Source organism: Artemia franciscana, chromosome 11 (genome assembly GCF_032884065.1).
Source record: "Artemia franciscana chromosome 11, ASM3288406v1, whole genome shotgun sequence".
NCBI lineage: Eukaryota > Metazoa > Arthropoda > Branchiopoda > Anostraca > Artemiidae > Artemia > Artemia franciscana.
In genome coordinates this window covers 19,682,128-19,702,311 of record NC_088873.1, presented here as the reverse complement: position 1 = coordinate 19,702,311, position 20,184 = coordinate 19,682,128, and the positions used below count along the sequence as shown (strand labels likewise).

The 20,184-nt window shown below is 38.5% G+C and overlaps 2 protein-coding genes across 2 annotated transcripts; both read left to right on the top strand.

Moving 5' to 3' along the window:
- The first annotated feature begins 1,419 nt into the window (after nt 1–1,419).
- On the top strand, nt 1,420–17,499 carry LOC136032563 (uncharacterized). Its single transcript, XM_065712834.1, has 2 exons — nt 1,420–1,535; nt 15,748–17,499. Exon 2 carries the CDS (start codon nt 16,372–16,374, stop codon nt 17,497–17,499), a length of 1,128 nt encoding a protein of 375 aa, XP_065568906.1. The 5' UTR covers nt 1,420–1,535; nt 15,748–16,371.
- Nucleotides 17,500–19,511: 2,012 nt separating this feature from the next.
- LOC136032562 (uncharacterized) lies at nt 19,512–20,165 on the top strand. The gene has a single exon (XM_065712832.1). It carries the CDS (start codon nt 19,512–19,514, stop codon nt 20,163–20,165), a length of 654 nt encoding a protein of 217 aa, XP_065568904.1.
- Nucleotides 20,166–20,184: the final 19 nt, after the last annotated feature.

The following is a 20,184-nucleotide window of genomic DNA, read 5'->3' as shown; positions in this document are numbered from 1 at the left end:
TAGACTCATTGGAAACCAGTCTCATCTGGGTCACCTCGTGGGCAAGCCCCCACTTCATTTCGAGGTCATGGTTACAGAACTGTTGCGTGCGCAATCGGTTAGCAATTCTAGTCCCAAAGCAGTTGCTTCGTAGTTGCTAAGTGATACTATAATCGCAATTTTGAAGTCACAAAACTGAATGAAGTTAGTTTTCGTCCCTGTAATTAGAAATCATTAAAGAACATGCCGTTTGAAGCCCCATTCTTCAGACAAAACCAATTTTATAATTCTAAAGGTATGTACTGTGGTAAAAACTAAGGAAAACGAATCTTTGTTACAGGAAAGGAATTTAATGGGAGAGGTGCAAGCCAATCCATCTTCTTTTAGCTTATGAACATGGAAAGGGTACACTTCCATTATTTGGAAAGAATGAATTTTTGTAACATTTCCACATAAACCTGACACAAAAGCGAAAAATATTTTCAATATACAAGCACATCTGAAAATTGTCCACGTTTTTCATTTTTTTATCGAAAAAACTTTTGGAAACTTCCTCCGTATTTTTTTTTTTTGCATGATTATTACTCGGGGGAATTAGCCTACTGCCAAGACTCGTGGTTCTAGTGCCTGTTTTAGAGAAAAAATATGTTTTTTTTAATTTGTTTCCTCTCCTCACGCAAAAACTTGTTTGAGAACTTTAAATATTTAGATATCCTCTAAATTTCGGCATAGTGTCAAAAATTTAAGCTAATTGATCATTCAAATCATGATTATATCTTTTTTAAAGCAACTTTTTCCATGATAATAATCAACTCACGATAAAAGTATTTGGACAAGCATTCTTGCCTTTAAGCTATTTTCACGTAGCAGCAAAGACGACCGAGAAAACTAATATAATCATTGTAGGAAACTTATGGAAATTCCTTATCTCGCCACTGGATGTATCTGCGTTGTTTCATAATACGATTCGAGGTTTGAGAAAGGAGAAGTAAATTTCAGATTCTGCATTCACAAGTCGAATGTCCTACTAGAGATTAATGAAAATTAAAAAGGAAAAGAATCTTTGTCCTCTTTTTAAGTGTAGTGGTCTATAAATGCTAGAATTTACGAAGATTAACGGAATGACAATCAGTGTTTTGGAGAATTGTCCTCCTTGCGATTTTAGGGTCGTCTCAGTTCAGCCTGATAAAAGGTTAAGTATCATGCCCAGATTCACATAATGCTTTTCTTTTTATGTTTTCTGTAAATGTTTCATGTTCTTCAATTTTTTTTCTGTTCCTTTTTTTTCTGGCGTCTCTTTTTTCATTCTGACGTCACTTGATTCGGTTGGTCTCATGTGCCAATTTAGTGGGTGGTAAAAGGAGTTTGACTAGTCTATTTATTGATCCGGTTTTCTCCTCATTGGCCTTGGGAAATGTTGTCTTCTCTTTGTACAAAGGCAGTCCAGAGCTGACAAAATCAGAGAAGGAAGCTAAATTTTGATAGTGATTATTTATCGATATTTTGTTCATCAAACTTCAAAGGGAGTTGGAAAAAAATCAAATAGGTTTATAAGGGTACTTTCTAATGTTCAGATCATCATTTTTTCAATGCGAAAATCATAAACGTGGCCTGTATCATATCATTTTATTCGTAATGTAAAACATTTTGGATTACAACCTTAATTTTATTCAAGTTTTAAAAATTTTCTCAAAATAATTTTGCAAATACATTTATGCCAAATTTGAACGGGGTAGTCTAGCCTACAGTATGTTCATGTGAAGTGTACTGGCTCAGAATGGCTGTTATTTTATTGTTGTAATTAGCCATTTTGATGGATACCGAAACTACTCAGGAACCCAAGTAATGCGAATTACTTTCTAAATTAACCGGACTTGCAAATAATGTAATTTCGATTCGGTTTTAAGTTAAGAAAATAATTAATTGCTAAATTAAAGACAGGACGAATGGAACATCGCAAGGGCTTGCGCACTTGACCGCTAACGGTCGCAAGGACTGGAAACTGGATACAAATTAGCAGGCGAAGAAAGCAGTGGCGTTGGGGAAGTCACGTGCACAAACGATAGGCAGTGTATAACCCTTGCTGTAGACGTGGGTCAACAAAATTACGTAATCGAAATGGGAAGTGGCAAAGAAATTCAACCTAAGTTTGGATTAATTAATGATAGACATAAAGCGAAAGCTGGGTAACAATTGTGCATGACCTCTTCTGAAGTAAACAATAATACGAAAATAGTCTATTCAATATTTCGAATATAACGGTCGCTACAATAACAGTTGTGCACTAGCCCTCCTCCCCCTAATGGGGCCAGATCAGTTCTAGACTATTTACAAAATTTGGTTGGTTTGCATTTGATTTTTCGAATCTGTATATTAACAATCGGTTGATAACACGAAACAATGCCAATTAAAAAAACAAATCAGCAAATTTGTGTAAATATCTTTGGGCAATATCTTGTCTAATTAGAGACTGTGAAGTAATTGCCATGGTAGCGACCATTATATTTAGAAACAGCGTTGAATGGGGATTCGAATAGTACAGTTTTGTCATTATAGTGTTCAAATCAGAAGAGTTCATGCACAAGAATGTTACCTAAAGCTGTGGTGGAAGATCGTAGGTTTGTTCCTAAAGAGGGGGGGGGGGTGAATGCTTCAAACATGTCGTTTTCAAATATGAATTCTCAGCATGAAAGGATTTTTTACGGTTGTGAAGTTTTCTTTTACTGATGTTTTGTCAAAATATGGGGAGAAAGTTTTGGGTCTCTCCTTTACTCATGCTCACACATCTGGGGATGGGAGCCAACTTCGGGCAGAAAACCTATCAATCTGAACGTACTCGCTGCATACCCACGAACTCTGAAAGTTCCACATAGTTATTTAGGAGGGGTTGAGTTGCAAGATCGTAAGATTTTTTCGGGACGGATTGGTAAAACTAAGACATCGCTGGATGCAAAATTCGCGAAATATTGGTAGAAGGCGACGAATTAGCAGTCGTAGGGGTTAAGCGTTGAGAAACAAATTCCCCAAAAATATTTAGGTTTTAATGTTCCAACACTTTCGAACCCTTCTAGGGAGGACTCTTGGATAAATTTTGGGGACAATTGAATACTTTTTGTGTTCGATTGAGTAAATGAATTAACACAGGTAAAATTATACCAGGTGGGTATGCTTCAATGGCCATATGCCCATATTTTTTCCATAGGCCTCCCCTAAGAGCTCGGACTAAATCAATCAATAGTTTACTTATTAAGTCGGAACAACTATGCATATATTGAATTTCATACAACATGTAATATACACTTGAAAGCACGTACAACGCTCAATTCACTTGACTAATTAAGGCAGTTATTACTATGACTATTACTCATAAAAAGGAAACAAAGGGAAAAAATTACATTTGTAATTCAAAGATATTGTGTAACTTTATGAAAAGTTTGTTACGAACTAAGCCATTGGAATCGTCTTAAAAAGCGGCCTATATTATTTCGAAATTGACAAAAAAAAATTTATCTCTAATATTTATTGTTAATAGCGGTAACAGTTTGTTCTGGATTTTCGGTTAAATGCAAGGATCGAGTAAATATCAATTGCGTATGTCAATAAAATGTCACAAGTAGTCTACTAAAACTTGAATTTGATATGCACATCGAAAGTTAACGCAAAATAACGAGTAAAACAAAGCCCTTATTTCCCGTACTGTTCCACATTTTAATTCATTGCCAAGGAAATGTAAGTAGTTACAAATTCTCATTATTCTCGCTTTCTTTAACTGTAACTTAAATTGCTCAGTATGGTTTGATATTCCAGAAACATGTTTTTAGGTTGTAGATTATTGTCCACACTGATCCTCATCCAATTGTTGCCAGTTCTGTAGTCAATGGCCAACACTAGGGTATTATAGCTAAATATTATAAAAGATAAAATTGGATTTATTTTTCGGCTGTAGTTCTGTATTTAGGCTTGTCGTGTCTTGGACTTTTAAAACTGCACGAAACAGGGTCATAGCTAGAGTTTGAGCTGTGTCTGGCGAAGAGTTCTTGGAATTTTCGTTTCGTTGGAAGGGGGATTTATGTAACCAGACTTTTTTCACATAAGAGCTTAGAATAATTGTTTTGACCCCTCCCACTCACACAAAATTTTGACTGTTTCTACGTACCTTACTGGATGATTTACGGACCTCGATAAGATTGATGCTTAGTTTTAGAAAAAAAATTCAATTTCAGATAAGCGTCGCTGTGGTCAGAGGGTATTCTGGTGCACGGGAAAAATTTTACATGCTAGTTGACAGGTCTGGAAAGAGTTCCAAAGCTGCTAATAGCAGAATTCGGCAGAATTTCAAAAGCTACCGACACTCTAGCAGCACAACTTGTGTTTTGACAGCTTTTCTTTGAGCTAAAATCATTTTTTATATGTAAAATGGTGTTTTAGACACAATCTTCTGACAAATATAAAAACCGCCAAGTAGCATTGCTACTTTGCTACCTTTCTTTTTCCAAACATCTTAGCAACAAAATTGTAGTACCACAAATTTTCTATTTTCTCTGAAAGGAGATAAGGGGACTACCCCAACTAGAAATGCGCTGCAAATTTCATCTATTCGAGGTTGCCAAATTGCTGAATACTCATCTACCCAGCTCTAAAACATAGTTTTGCTACAATATGAGCATATGCAGCCATACTATTTTGCTTCAAAATGCGACATAGCATCACCCATGCCATACAAGGGAGGGGTTAGGGTAGGAAGTATTCGCCTGAGTTTTGAATGGCAGAGTTGCAAGTGAAAACAGATTGGCGTATATAACCATTGTCGTGTACATGCGAAGGCGGAGCTTATAAGAAGCGGTCGGCCTCAGTATTTCCCAGTTGTTCCACGTAAAACCACAGACAGCCTATATAGTGTCTATATATGCTGTGATGTAAAACATTGGAACTTACATGACTATATTTTTGTACCGTGGGATCTGTTTTTTTAACTTTTCAAGAAAGCCCCAGTGACTAAGTCGTAAACGTGAACTTTTGAACCATGTAATGTCCCTGCTCATTTACGCTTTCTAGCTAAGCCACATGTCCTTTTAGATTCTTAGATATTTACAATGCTATTAAAATAAGCATTAATAAATATCGCGGAGTAATGCAAGGTCAAGAAAGACAGAAGACAAAAAATGAAAAAAAAACTGCAGTATTCTGAAAAAATGTAAGACTTCCAGCTAAATAAAAATACTTTGCTAAAATTTTAGCCCCTCCCTCCCGGAGAGTAACCTAGAGGAACTGTTGTGTTTTGTGAAATATTTTATTTGATAGGTTGTTCAATATTGAATCTATGACAATATTTAATGAAAAGGTTTAAGGTAATCCAATCTCGCTCAGTGTGCCACTTGATGGCTTGGCCAAAGTTTACTTTCTTTAAGCACTCATGTTTTATTTAAAATTCTTGCCAAGAAAACGCTGACTTGTGTGCAAAGGTCTAGCCTACTTAACATCCCCTAGTTTAAGCTCTCAAAATACCATGTCTGTCGAACATTGTCAGCAGTTCACGATTTGTTTTGTTTGGGGGGGGGGGAGGGGCAAATATGTTTTAAAAAATTTACTGTTTTTTTTACTTTTTAAATTAACATACCAAAATAGGCATTTTTCAATGAGAAAATCAAAAAAGATATTTTTGAAATCTATAGGGAACATTGCTTCCTCCGGAAACAGTTTGAATTTGGTAAATAGGAATATCCGGAGAAACAAGTTTGTTTGACCAAGCCATCAATAACCATGTTAATTGATACTGGACGGACTTAAATTTCAATAGTAATTATTTTCCCCAAATTTGCTACTGAAATGTTTAGTTTTCTTCAGTCAAACTCCCAAAATAAATTAAGTCAGCGTACAAAAAATAGAAGTTGAATACGACCGTTAACCTGGAAACATTTTAAGTCTAAAGCTGATGCTAAATACGGCCGTCTGAGCTGAAAAGCGTCGGTGAAGTTGGTGTGAAAGATTGGATTGGTGCGAACAAATATGTCATACTTTTTAAAACATGGAAAAAGAAAAAACTCAACCCGTAGTCAAGTAGCAAAGGAATCTCTTCCGGTCTTGAGCGAATTTTGTGAGAGCGGGGGTGGGGCGGTGGATGTTTTAACTCTCATTAAGGAACTAGTATTATAAAGAAATAATTGAAAGTAGTTATATTTCGATAGGTAGTCTGGGTTCAGAGTTCATCCCTTTGGGTACAGGCCTTGCCCCAAGCCAGCTCATGTAAAATATATTAATAAAATCGGAATAAAAATCAGTCCTATTAAAATCAGAATAAAAACAACGGAACTAAACAAGTTTTGGATCTGAGACAATATTTTCATGTTTAGACAGTGCCAAAAATTTTGGGCAATTTAAGTATTTTAATAGAATTTTGTGATGTTTTTTTTTTTTACAAAATTCCTCCAAAAAAAGTCTTGAGGTATTTTAACAAGCTTTCAATCAAAACTAGAGTTTGCCCAGAAAAGAAATAAAGGCTCACTATTTTATGGAACACTTGGCGCTTGCAGGAGTTTTTGAACAAGTCCAGTCAGATACTTCTGTATGAATATATTTGGGGTTGGGATAGAGGAACAAGTCAACAAACGCAAAAATAAGTAAGTAATACTAACACTATAAGGAATTAAGAAAATCATATCTGATTCTACATTTTCCTAATTTGCGGGGTCATGGGCCCAAAAGCTACCCCCATATCTTTTTGTAGAATTGTTTGATTACATTTGATACATGATCTTAGTGTAAAAGGAAGGCGCTAAAATAGAATTCTGATTCATTTTCTCTTGTTCAAACCTTTGAATGAACATAAAATCTTTCGAGTTTCAATCAGTTCCGGTAAATATGTCTTCTTTCTGTTAACATTAATATACTTGATCTTGAAGCGGACAGTATTGTTGAAGTTCAATGAGTTGGATTGACTTTTAACTTGAGCAGAATGACTGACTTAATAGTAAATAATATCAAGAGTTTGATTCGCAGGTACTATGAATTTGTATAATAAATTTTTTTTCTTAGAAGAAGCTTCTTGGCCCCTCGTTGAAGCATTTTTGTCACTACGATTAGAAATAATTGGTAGAAGGTGGCCAACCCCTATAAAACGAAGATAGTCCTACTGAAGCACGTAGCCTATTCGGGAAATTATTTATGGCAAAAAGGCTTACATTAAAAAATACAAAACAAAACAACTAAGATGTAGGTAGTCTATATAAAAATAATAGTAATTTACTGGTTTAGTTGGGAAGATTTCGAGATTTTAGGGGTGCATCTGGTGCACCCAACTTTCCCAAAGGGTCATAGATATTATGATATTTGTATTTTTTCATTAATTTAATGTGATTTACTCTAGTTTTACTGTTTGATGAGTCCTCTCAAAACAAGTGACCGTGTACGTGCCTGTCTAAGTTTTTATTTGTACAGAAAATATAGCGCATCCACCCACTTGATTGTGCTTGACTCATATAAATATTGAAGACATTTCTCTATACCGTGACATCTCTCTGAATACCATTAGATTTAGTTTTCGCATCTCGTTGCAAAATAAAAGAAAAAACTTCAGAATCTTCAGTAATAGCTATAGTAGGCTTAAAAACAAGGAGGGAACCTCTGGCTGTGTACTCGTGAAATCTAAAGACTTCGCAATTTTCTCGTATTTTTTATAGTTTTTCATAAAATTTCCCTTTTTTAAAATCTCTACAACCAAGGATGTTGGACTCCTATCAAAATAAATTAGTGTGCATGGGCTTACGATGTATAATTTGTATTTTGGTTATGCCACACCATTTATCAAATTATACGCATTTAATAATTTGTTCCAATGCCAGATTCACTTTTTTTCTTAGACAGGCAGAGGTATTTCTTTTTGCGGGGGGATTGTGTAAGAAAACAGTTATCTCTTAAATAAATGATATAAGAATACATGTAAAAATAAGGCAATCTACGTGAATTTGCTACTCCCTACCCCCATGTTGATGCATTAAATTCTGGAAATTGTGGTGAAAGTAGAGTTTCTTTAGGCTCAACCTGAGCTCTGCACTTTTCTCGAAGAAGACAAGAAAGGTTTTCCGGGTTTTAATCGTATTGTGACTTTTAGATCTGTACTTATTAAAATATTTCGAATATCAAGGGGGAATAATCGTTTTTAGAGTTAAAAAATATTTTCTAGGTTAAAATTATAAGACACAAATCTAATTTAAAATACCGCAATGGAAAACAAATAGCCGTACTAAAACAGTGCGGATTTTTTGTTCTATGTACCAAATCTAAGACATTTAGATTATAGAATGATCCAAGTTACAATTTTTTCAATAAAAAATGTTTTTGGAATCTTCCATTCAAGTTTTCCTATCCCACTGGCTACAGATTGAGATTTCATTTTTTTTTCTTTTGTATTTCAGGCAAATTTTTGCCTCACGAAAGTGGCTCATTTTACAAGCTATCTCAACCCTGACTGAAACACTCATAATTGTGGCCTATCTCTTCTGCCTTCTGTGAAGTAAATAATTAAAAGCAAAGTTTTTCTGATGGCAGTAAAGAGCGAAGCTGTAACGAACAAAAATTATTGCTTTACAGCCTATGTAGAATAATGTCTATAAAACATAGTGCAAATAAACTAACTGATGATATTTCTCTTGTTTGTTTTTTTATATTTTTATCCAAAACTAGCGCTTTACTGAAAACACAGAACCCGCGCATAATAAAAAATAATCTTGTTTTAATAGCCAAAAAGTCATTACACAGCCTGTAAAGAATAGCAGACAAATTTATAAGGTTTTTTAATAGTCTTCCACCAGAAGTGATAAAGATGCCTTATAGTTTACCAATTTAAATTCTCTTAGAAAATCAAGCAGAAAATGCTATTTGATTAACTTTAAACTCACTTTGGGGGCCGAGCCCTTCAGAATAGTTAAGAAAAGTTCTGGGAAGTGAAATGTCAGACAAGGTAGTTACTTAGGAACCCTGGATTGCTACCAAAACTGATAAAATGTGTCGATTATTTAATCAAATTGTCTTAACAGTTCAAGCTGGTTTCTTAAGAAAGGCGGAAGTATTCAAATACATGTTTGAATATTGAGTGTCTGAATATAGTCGTCCGAAAAATAGTCTGAGAAGAAGGGGTCAACCATACCAACCTAAGGAGGAAACTCCCCTCTTTTTTTATCACCTATGGGTATGTTTGACCATGGTTGCTCCATTTTACATCTTAAACAGGCAGAAATAAAAATTTTGATTGATGTGACTATGCTGACGAAGAATTAAAAATAACGTTTAATTTTTTTTCGAACTTGTCTCTGCGTTATGGCGATGATGTCCTTTGCAGATTGCAGTCTGATAGTCATATTAGTGAGTTCCATGGTGTGTTATGGGTTTCTGCCAAATTTTAATTGTCACGTCTACCCAATATTGCGTGGTTTTTATGTTAACATTGAATAGTTTTTTTCTCATTTGACTAGTGTTTAAACATTCAAAGGATATAATCAATGTAACAAATATTTTAACATAATGCTTTTTACCTAATTTGACGAAAAAAATGGAAAGGAAGGAAAAAAAAGAATAAAAGAAAACAACCAGCGACTCCATAGAATAGACAGGAATATTATGAGGCGCACCATTTTACGACGTATGAGGGTAGATCAAGACTTATAAAATTTCATAAGATCCGCTCTGTTACTGTTAAAACAATCTGCTATGAGGTTTTTAAAAATTCTCGAAAAAAAGAAGAGTCATGGCCTTGCGTATTCCTAGGGTTGGCAGTACCCGAGGAGAAATTAATTATGTTGCTCCCTCTAGAATCAGTCATAAACAAAAAAGCACCAGTCGCGGTGCCCGCGGCAACTTGCCCCCCCCTCTTTTGAACTATCCTCTGCGCCCCCCTCGAATGACGTGTTTAACTTTTTTTGGACGTGATTGCCTTAGCCTCAATGTGGACAAGTGCAACCTAGTTTCATCGGCGTGATTGATCAGGGCCGTGTTGTTTACTATACGACCCTAATATTTTATTTTTCCCAGAGGCACTTCATATGGAAGGGATCGACGTATACATTTCAAAGGGGACTCATTCGATTGGAAATCCGGAGTTTTAATGCCCTTTTTAAGAGTCAAAGTGATCGAAGGGCAACTAGACACAAACCCCAGGGCACGGGGGAAGGCGTTGTAAGTTATGCCCTGAGGGCATATATGGTTCCTATAGAAGGGATGCTCGTATAAACTTCAGAGAGGGCTCATTTGATTGGAAATTAAGACTTCTAGTTCACTTTTTCAGAGTCTAAGAGATCGGAGCGCAACTAGCCCCCCCACGCCCTATTTTCCAAACCCATTCGATAAAAATTTTCAGATACTAATTTTGTTAAAAACAGTTCAAATATCAGATAATAAAAACTCTGGGGTCAACACAACTCCCCAGGGCTCAGGGGCAGGATTTGTAAGTTATGTCCTTTGGCGGCATATATGGTTCTTATAGAAGGGATGCTCGTATACACTTCATATAGGGCTCATTTGATTGGAAATTGAAAGTTTATTTCACTTTTACAGAGTCAAAAGAGATCGAAGGGGAATTAGCACTCCCCCCACGCCCGTCTTTCCCCAAATCCATCCGATAAAAATTTTAGATAGCTATTTTGTTAAAATACTTCAAACGTCTGGTAATTAAAACTTCGGAGTGACACAAACTCCCAGGCCTGAGGACAAGTGTTTTAAGTTATGCCCTGGTGGCATATAAGGTTTTTATGTAAGGAGAGGTCTTATAAACTTCAAAGGAGACTAATATGATTGTAAATTGAAAGTTCTAGTTACTTTTTTATGATTCAAAAGGTATCGAAGGGAATCTACCCCCCCTCCCTTTACACACAAACACACCCTCTTTTTCTCCAAATGCATCCAATCAAAATTTTCAAGATTGCCAGTTTGTTTGAAATATTTGAACGATCAGATAACAAACATTTTTGGTTCAACAACCCCTCCCCCAGGGCCTGGGGAAGGGTTGTAACTTATGCCCTGGAGGCATATAAAGTTTTTATGAAAGAATTGGTCGTACTAACCTTGGAGGTGACTCAAATGATCAGAAATTGAAAGTTCTAAAAAGTGATCCGATGTTAACTAGCCCCCCGCCTCATCAATGCTCTTTTCCTCAAATGCGTCTATTTTGTTCAAACTAGGCCAAAAATTATATAAAAAAGACTCTATGGATCAAGCCAACCCCTCAGAGCCCGGAGGAAGTGTTGTAAATTATGCCCTAGGGGCAGATAAGCTTTTATGTAAGGGATGATCGTATGCACATCTGAGGTGGATCATTTGATCGGAAATTGAAATTTCTGATTTTTAAGAGTTATCAAAAGTGACTGGCGGGCATATACCCCCCCCCTCACCCTCTTTTCCCCAAATACATCCGATCAAAATTTTGAGATAGCCATTTTTGTTTGAAATGATCCAATGATCAGATGACAAAACCTCGGGATCAACATATTTCCCCTGAAACCGCGGGGAAGGATTTTAACTTATCCCCAAAGGGCATACAAGGTTTTTACGGAAAAAGTGGTCGTATAAACTTCGGAAGCGACTCAAATGATATAGAATTGAAAATTCTAGTTCCCTTTTTAAGAGTCAAGTGATCCGAAGGCAACTAGCCTTCCCTCACCAAACTCAAGGCCATAAAGCGCTCGATATGTTTCCCAGAGCGCTTCATATAGAAGGGATGGCCGTATACACTTCAGAGGGCCTCGTTTGACTGGAAATCGGAAGTTATTGCCCTTTTTAGGAGTCAAAAGTCATCGGGGGGCAAATAGCTCCCTTGCCCTTTTCTCCCAAATGCACCTGATAAAAATTTTAATCTTAGTTCAAGGATTAGATAACGAAAACTACGGGGGGACACCCACTCCCAGGGCCCAGGGGTAGGCGTTGTAAATTATGCCTTGGGGGTATATATGGTTTTGTGTAAGGGGTGGTCGTTAAATTTCCAGAGGAAGCTCATTTGATTGGAAATTGAGTTACATTTTTCAGAGTTAAAAGTGATTGGAGGGCATCTACCCCCCCCCATACACCCTCTTTTCCTTAAATACATTCGATGGATTTGAGATAGCCATTTTCTTTGAAATGGTCCAACGATCAATTAACTAAAATTTGTTTGTCAAAATCCCCTCCCCAGAGCGCAGGGGAACTAAAGGTTGTAACTTGTGCCCCAGGGGTATATAAGGTTTTATGGAAGAAGTGGTTGTATAAACATCGGAGGGGACTAGAAATTCGAAATTCTAGTTCGCTTTCTAAGAGTCAAAAGTGATCCGATGGCAACTAGCTTCCCCCCTCCCCACCAACCCTCTTTTTCCGAATGCATCCGATCGAATTATTTATATAGCCATTTTGTTCAAAATGGCCAAAAATCTTGTAACAAAAGCTCCTGGGATAACACCCCCTCCCCAGAACCCAGGGGTAAGTGTTGTAAGGTAAGGAACCCCCCCAAGGTTCTTTTTCCCCAGCACAACCAATGAAAATTTTGAGGTAGCCATTTTGTTCAAAATAGTTTGAAGATAAAATAACAAAAACTCCGGGTTTGACACAACTCCCCAGAGCCAGTGGGCAAGTGTTATAATTTATGTATTGGGAGTATCTAAGGTTTTTATGTAAGGAGTGGTCGTATAAGATTCAGAGGTGGCTCATTTGATTGGAAATTTAAAGTTCTAGTTACATTTATAAGAGTCAAAAGTGAACGGAGGGAATCTAAGCCCCCCTCCCTCACACACACCCTCTTTTGCCCAGACATATTCAATCAAAATTTTGAGCCATTTTTTAAATTGTCCAGCAATCAGATAACAATGACTTCTGGGTCAACATATCCCCCCCCCCAGAGCCCGGGGGAAGAATTCAAAGAACTATCCCCAGGAGCTGGGGGGTGGGGTAATATTATCTCCAAAGGCATAGTTTTGAGACTTTAACTGTGTTGAATAAAATGGCTATCTCAGAATTTTGACTGGACGGTTTTTGCGAAAAAGCGGACGTAGGAGGGGGCTAGTTGCCCTTCAATCTTTCTGGTCACTTAAAAGGGCACTAAAACGTTTAATTTTCGTTCAAATGACCCCTCTTCTGATGTTCAAGGACCATTGGATCGATTAGATCACCACTGGGGAAATAACGAATTAACATACATCCGTGATTAAGATTCTTGGAGTTGTATGGTGTGTTTCTCCCCTTTTTCGAAAATCAGGCTGATTTTCTCAGGTTCATAACCTTTTATGGATAACACTAAGCTGAACAAATTATATATATTTGGATTCAGCATAATAAACCAATTCTTTTAGTTTAATTATAAATACATAAATCCCCTCTTTTAGAGTTTTGGTTATTTTTGAGCCGTGTCGCTCCTTACTTACAGTTCGCTACCACGAACTGTTTGATTGTTTAATAGCATGGAAAGCAAAAGAACCATGCTTATATTGCAGATACATCTGAAGAATTTTTCATAACGATTTTTTCTTTATAAATCATTCCTCCCGGAAAGTAGCCTAAGAATTGGCAAGAGTGCCATGTTTCACAATTAAATAAAGAAGCAAGGATTTCCTGCTAGTAATGGCTTTGTCTGGTTTCGAAAATTGTTGTTTTTGCGTCTATCTATCCCTTTCGGTGTCTTTCTTTGGCTTTATGACATTCTCAATTGATATCTAGTCACAAAAACACAGGAGAAAAATATAGGCTGAAGGAAAAAAAACCTATGTCAAATAAAGAAAATCTTTAAGGTTTGTTACCAAGAGCCTAAGAGAGGGGATGGCGTAAGTGTTATAGCCTAAAACCATTGATTTCTTTCTATTAAAAAACAGTACAAACGTTTATACAAAATTGTTTTAGCCGTAACTAGCTATCTGAATGTTCACAGCTTTGAGCCAATAATAAGTTTAAACATTAATAGAGGTAATATGTGAAACAACTATTGCCGTTTAAATGAAAAAAAGGGACAATTTAATGGTCCCTGATTTCTTTGAGTATCAGAATCAATCATTGTTTGAAATTCACATATCGAAAAGGGCGAAGTGTCGTCCATTTTTCGCAACGTGGCATACGCTCGGAGCGTCACGCGTGCCACAGTTGTGCCACGCGTATCGCAGTCCCTCGATTCTTGGCACGGTTCAACCGCCCTTCTTCCGCTTTTGCCAGGCTTGGCACGCTCCACCTTGTTTACATGATTTCTGAAAGTCAGCGACCCTTTGGTAGGGAGCTTCTAAAAATTGCCTTTCACAGCAAAAATCACAGTTACAATCATAGCATCAGGGTTGCCATCCCTAGTGTTTATCACTGTTTCTAGTAATTTTTATATTGCCTAAACAATCACTTAATCACTACATAAATCACTAGATTACTGAAGAAATCATTAAAAAATAAATAAATCTACTGATTTTGTTCCACTAGGTGGCAACCCTGCATACAATACACTTATGCAGAAATATATAACGGAGAGGAGTTTGATTAAAAAGTCAACGTTAAAAGATCCGTCAAGGGATCTGTCAAAAAAAGTCAACACTAAAATTTTTATTGCACTGAAAAAAATACCAAGTGCCGCCAAACGCTAGCCAGTCGTTAAAAGAAGAGTTGTAGCCTTCTGCTTATAAAGCGAAGACTTACTGAATTAAAATTTCTAATTACCTCGGGACCAAAATAAGGCAGGGATACAGAAATTGAACCAAATGCGCTATGTTTGAAGAGGAAAAATTATAGATATTAAGTTTTTAGCAAACTATTCTGTAGGTTTTTGTCAAACTTAAGATCTGTAGTCTATCCTCTTCAAACATGTAACACATTTGGAAAATAATTCCTTGTGAAAAAAAAGAACTAATATTAGCCATCGAGAAATCCGACTAGTATTTTATTGCTGCTAAATATAACCGACAGCGTCGAGGCACGTACTGAGAAACGAGAAATCTGCAGCTCTACCCCTCCCTTCGAAACATCAAGGTTTTACCTTTTTTGGGATTTTTTAACGTTGACTTTTTAATCAAAATCCTCTCCGTTATATATTTCTGCATATGTGTATTGTTTGCATGGTTGCCACCTAGCGAAACAAAATTACTAGATTTAATTATTTGAACCTTAGCAAGAATCGAGGGACTGTGCAACGCGTGGCAAAACTGTGGCACGCGTGACGCTCCGCGACGTAAGCCACGTTGTGAAGAATGGACGACACTTCGCCCTCTTCGATATGTGGTTTCCAAACAATGATTGGTTCTGATACTCAAAGAAATAAGGGACCTTTTTTCGTTTAAACGGCAGTAGTTGTTTCACATAATGACCTCTATTAATGTTTAAACTTATTCTAGGCTTATAACTGTGAACATTCAGGTAGCTAGTTACGGCTAAATTAATTTTGTATAAAAGTTTGTACTTTTTTTAATAGAAAGAAATCATTGGTTTTAGGCTATAACATTTTTCACAGCGTGGGATACGTCTCGGAGCGTCACGAGTGCCACAGTTTTTCCATGCGTTGCACAGTCGTCGATTCTTGCCACGGTTCAAATAATTTAGTCTAGTGATTTTGTTCCACTAGGTGGCGGCCCTGTATACCATATACATATGCAGAAATATATATTACGGAGAGTAGTTTGATTAAAAAGTCAACGTTAAAAAATCCTAATTTATCGTCTATCTATCCCTATCTATCTATCTATCTATCATCTCTTAGGCTTTTGTTAATAAGCCGTACAGATGTTCATTATTTGACAAAAGTTTTTTTTTCCCTTCAGCAGCACTGTCCAAATTAATAATAGTTTCATTTTACAGAATGTCTGAAGAAATTTATGACGATCAGGATGATCCTGTGCAGGACGCAGGGGATCTAGAAGAAGGAGAGATATCAGATGATGTGGAAGCCGAGGAATCTGTATCTGCGCCATCTGTATTATTTCCAGAGTGTATGTGCCTGAGTTTGCTTGTTTGCTGCTAATGGGATAAAGTTATTGCACTACTTTGAGGTTGTTTTCATATTGATTTGTACCCTTTAATAGATAATTTTACAGTTAAGTTAAATTGAGTGATATTCTCCAATCCCTAGAATAGGTCTTTCTTTTCGGACATCCTCACCAGCGCCATCTTTTTTCTTAAGTTGATCGGGGCGCCATCTATAAAGACAATTTTTCCCATATCATTAAGGTGCTGATTTCTACTGGGAGCAAGCAGAAGAGGGGAAGGAACCCCCCGCAAGCGCCGTACTGTACCCGCTGGTATTCAGTTACCCGAAAATTGCGGGGAAAAGGTGAGGGGGTACTTACGCTTCCCTTGTTCCTGGGTGATTTCAGTAGGCGTTCATTCAGCGCTCGACGCGTGAAGGTGTTTTGTGTGCGAAAGAAAATAAAACGTTCAAGATTCTGGACTACTTTCAGCTCTCGAGCAGTGAAGTTCGTTGGTATGACACAAGAGACTATTTACGAATATATATACGCGCCTGTCCTGAATTTCGCTCAGACAAGTTTGCGATATGCCGATATTTCCCGTGACGCGGTGGTTGCTACGGGAAGTAAATTTTACGGAAAAGACATTCTGTACGCTGCGCATTGCAAACTGAACGATATTTTGCGGCAACTTGGAGATGAATATGTAATGAAGGACCGCCGAGCTGGTTTGCAGAGTGATGTTTTCATGGGTGATTTATACGATGCTATCAAGAATGCAGAAAACTCAGCCAATTTCACCTATAGATTTACTATCTGGAAAATTGGCGAAGTGCCTAGAATACCGCAAGATGTGCTGACTTCTCTTTCAATTAGAGTTAACGAGTGCACAGAGAAAATAGAGGGACTAATCGATCAGTGTAAGATCTACCTTCCGTCAGGCCCTACTGTCTGGCCCCCGCTACCGAAACCAGAAAGACTTGAGAATCCTGTAGTGATAGCGAATGTGCCGGCGGAAAGCCTTGAATCATGTGCCAAACAGAAGGAATTTATCGAAAAGAACGGTGGAAAAGGACATATTCGCCGGATCACTCAACGAAAAGGTGGGTTAGTTGCCTTTCTCGATACGGCGGATTCAGCTCAAATCCTCGCAGACATGTTGAAAGAAAAGGTCCGTGATGTCAAGGTTTCTTACCGGAAACCAAAGTTTTTAGCGGTGGCAAGATTCGTTCCTCCGGCAACCACAGAGGAAGAAATTATTGCTGCGAACTCCGAAGTTACGGAAGTCCACCGGTTCGGCACCTCTGGCACAGTGAAACTTGTATTTAAAGACTCGTTCGCGCGAGATCAGACAATTAAACGCGGAATATTTGTAGACTACACCCACTTCCGGGTTGAGGCCTATAAAGAGCTCCCCAAGAGATGTTTTAACTGTCAATCTTTCGAGCACCTCTCTAGTGCCTGCAGCAACGCTCCGAAGTGCTCTAAGTGCGCCGGTGCCCACGTCGCATCACGGACGTCCCCATGCACGTCCACCACAGTTAAATGTGCTCTATGCCCAGAAGGCCACAACACCCACCCCTCATACAGCATGAGATGCCCACTAGTTAGAAATGCTATGAAAAAGCCTACTACAACGAAATGACTTCTCTCTCCATCATTTGCCGAAATATCTATGGGCACAATTCAGTCAAACTAGACTACGTTAAAGAACTATGCCGTCAATTTAATGTTGTGTGCTTACAAGAACATTTACTCACCTCCGAAAATTTTGGTCTTTTCGAACAGTTGAATCAAAAAACTGTGTTCATGCATGAAGCAAAAAGGTCCTCAGTCCGCGGTCGACCTAGTGGGGGCACTGCTATCATAACGGACAGTTCGCTTGAATGTCAAAAGCTGGAATCGTGTGAGTTCTTCCTCGCTGTAGATTTTCCTGGCCCCGGGGGTTTTGTTCTGATCACGGTTTATCTACCAACAAACCTAAACACCCTCTCTTCCGAAAAACGGTTCTCGGAAGCTTGTGGCCGCCTCTCGCGCTTACTTATTAGGCTGGGCAATCGAAGAGTGCTAGTCTGCGGTGACTTTCAGTGCGACTTAACGAACCCATCAAATAAGCTCTCCGAAATCTTCTTCTCAGTAATCCCAGCTGGGTATGATCTCTGTGAAAAGACTGACGCATATACGTACATCCATAATTCCGGTTCAACGACAAACATTGACCATGTGCTATGTAACTTCTCTCTAGGTGCTCCAGTCACCGTGGACTCTGAGCACACAGTAAGTGATCACCTTGGCTTGTGCTTTAAGGCTAACTTCTTCCCGTGTAGGCCGAATAAGCCCCAAATTTATGCTACCAAGACTGAGTGGAATAAAATAAACGCCGACCAGTATAAACAGACATGTGATGAGATTCTCGGAAAGATAAAAGTTCCCTTTCAGCTCTTGATGCATGGCTCGAGTGATTTGGTAGCACTAGACATTTATTGTACTGAGATTATACATGCAATGAAAACGGCTGAGCAGGCTTCTGTACCCACTCGCCGTTTTAAACCTGGAATCAGCAAGCCTGGCTGGAGTCGCTCTCCTAAAGTAAGGCAAGCCAAAGCTCGTGCTAAGTTTTGGCTGAGATTATGGCGCGATTGCGAGAGGCCTAGGTCAGGTGTAGTGTTTGAGCAGTTCCGCAACACGAAAAAAACTTATAATAAGTCTGTAAGTGATCTTAAAGCTGCCGAAGCCGAACTTGCTTCCCAAGAAGCAGCAAATAATCCTGTATCTATGTGGAAGTCTTTTAGACAGTCTAAACCAGTGACAAACCCTGCTAGTAACATACCTGAGGAGCAGTGGGTAAAACACTATAGTGAAGTTTTTGGGATCAAACATGCCCAACTAACAACCGAAAGTGATAGCGAGCTCTCACGAGCTTTTGCGTCCCTCTTGAGCCAACGGAACTATTTTACCGTCTCAATAGGCGAAGTGCTCCAGGTTATTAAGCAGCTGAGAAAGGGCAAGGCTCCCGGGCACGACGGAATTGTGACTGAACACCTCCGCTGTAGCTCACCTCTGCTCATTGAGCACTTGACGCTGCTATATCAAATGTGCCTTGATTCTGGTGCAGTCCCTAAGTCGTTTGCCCTAGGTATTGTGTCTAACGTCTTGAAGAAGGGAAAAAATCGTAACCTCTGCTCTAGCTATAGGCCTATAACAGTTTCTAGTACATTAAGCAAAGTGTTAGAGAGACTTCTGTTACCTGAGCTGTTACGCAAGTGTAAAATTGACAATCGACAATTCGGGTTCCGTCGCCACCTCGGTTGTGCATTTGCACATCGCCTCCTTACGCGTATAGTATCGAAAGCTCAGAATCAATCACGGACTCTTTTAATTTGTGCAGTAGATGTGTCCGCGGCGTTTGATTCGGTAATTCATTCAAAGTTAATTTTGAACCTGCTGCACCAAGGTGTGAACCCACATGTAGCGGCCGTCCTATGGCACTGGTATTCGAGTAGCCTTATCCGTGTTAAGTTGAGTAGTGAATTCCTGTCGAAACCGATTAAGCTTCACCGGGGACTGCGTCAAGGGTCGGTTTTAAGCCCTGTACTCTTCAATTCACTAACCTCGTCGGTAACAAAAAAGATTAACGGTGGTTTTAACACTGAATGTATGGATGTGAGCCTACTGTGCTACGCCGACGACATATTACTGGTGAGCACATCGCTTTGTAACCTTCAAGCTAATATCGATCTCCTAAGTCGAGGTTATACTAATATTGGTCTGGTTATTAACCCTGCTAAAACAGAATTTCTTGTATTTGAACCCCCGCGTGCGCCGTCTGAAGTTGCCCGTCGCGAGGCTACCCGTGTTACCGTTGCAGGGCAAGTAGTACTTCCAAGCCGCAAGTTGAAGTACCTAGGTATCACATATGGAAGCGACCTCAGAAGCTCGCGTGCTCTTTTTGTTGACCAGGTTCTGTCGGGTTTTCGGTCTGGGTATGCTAAACTTGCAGCTCTGAAGTTTAAATTTAATAAGCATATTCTTGCTAGGTTGTATCGTGCCGTCGCTCTTCCCTTTGCTCACTACATCTCACCCGTTTGGCATTGGCTATCGAATTCGGATATGTTGCGAATCCGTTCAGGCTTTTGCAAATATTTAAAGTTTCTACTTGGTCTGCCACTTTACCTCCGTAACACTGGTCTGCTAGAAAAGTATCATATACCTGATCCTGTTGAGTTCATGCCGAATTTTGAAAAACAAGCTCTCGTGAAACACAGGGCACTATTATTTGATTTCCCAGCGACTTTTTTGCTTGATAGTTGAAGTGTGATTTGTTTGTATT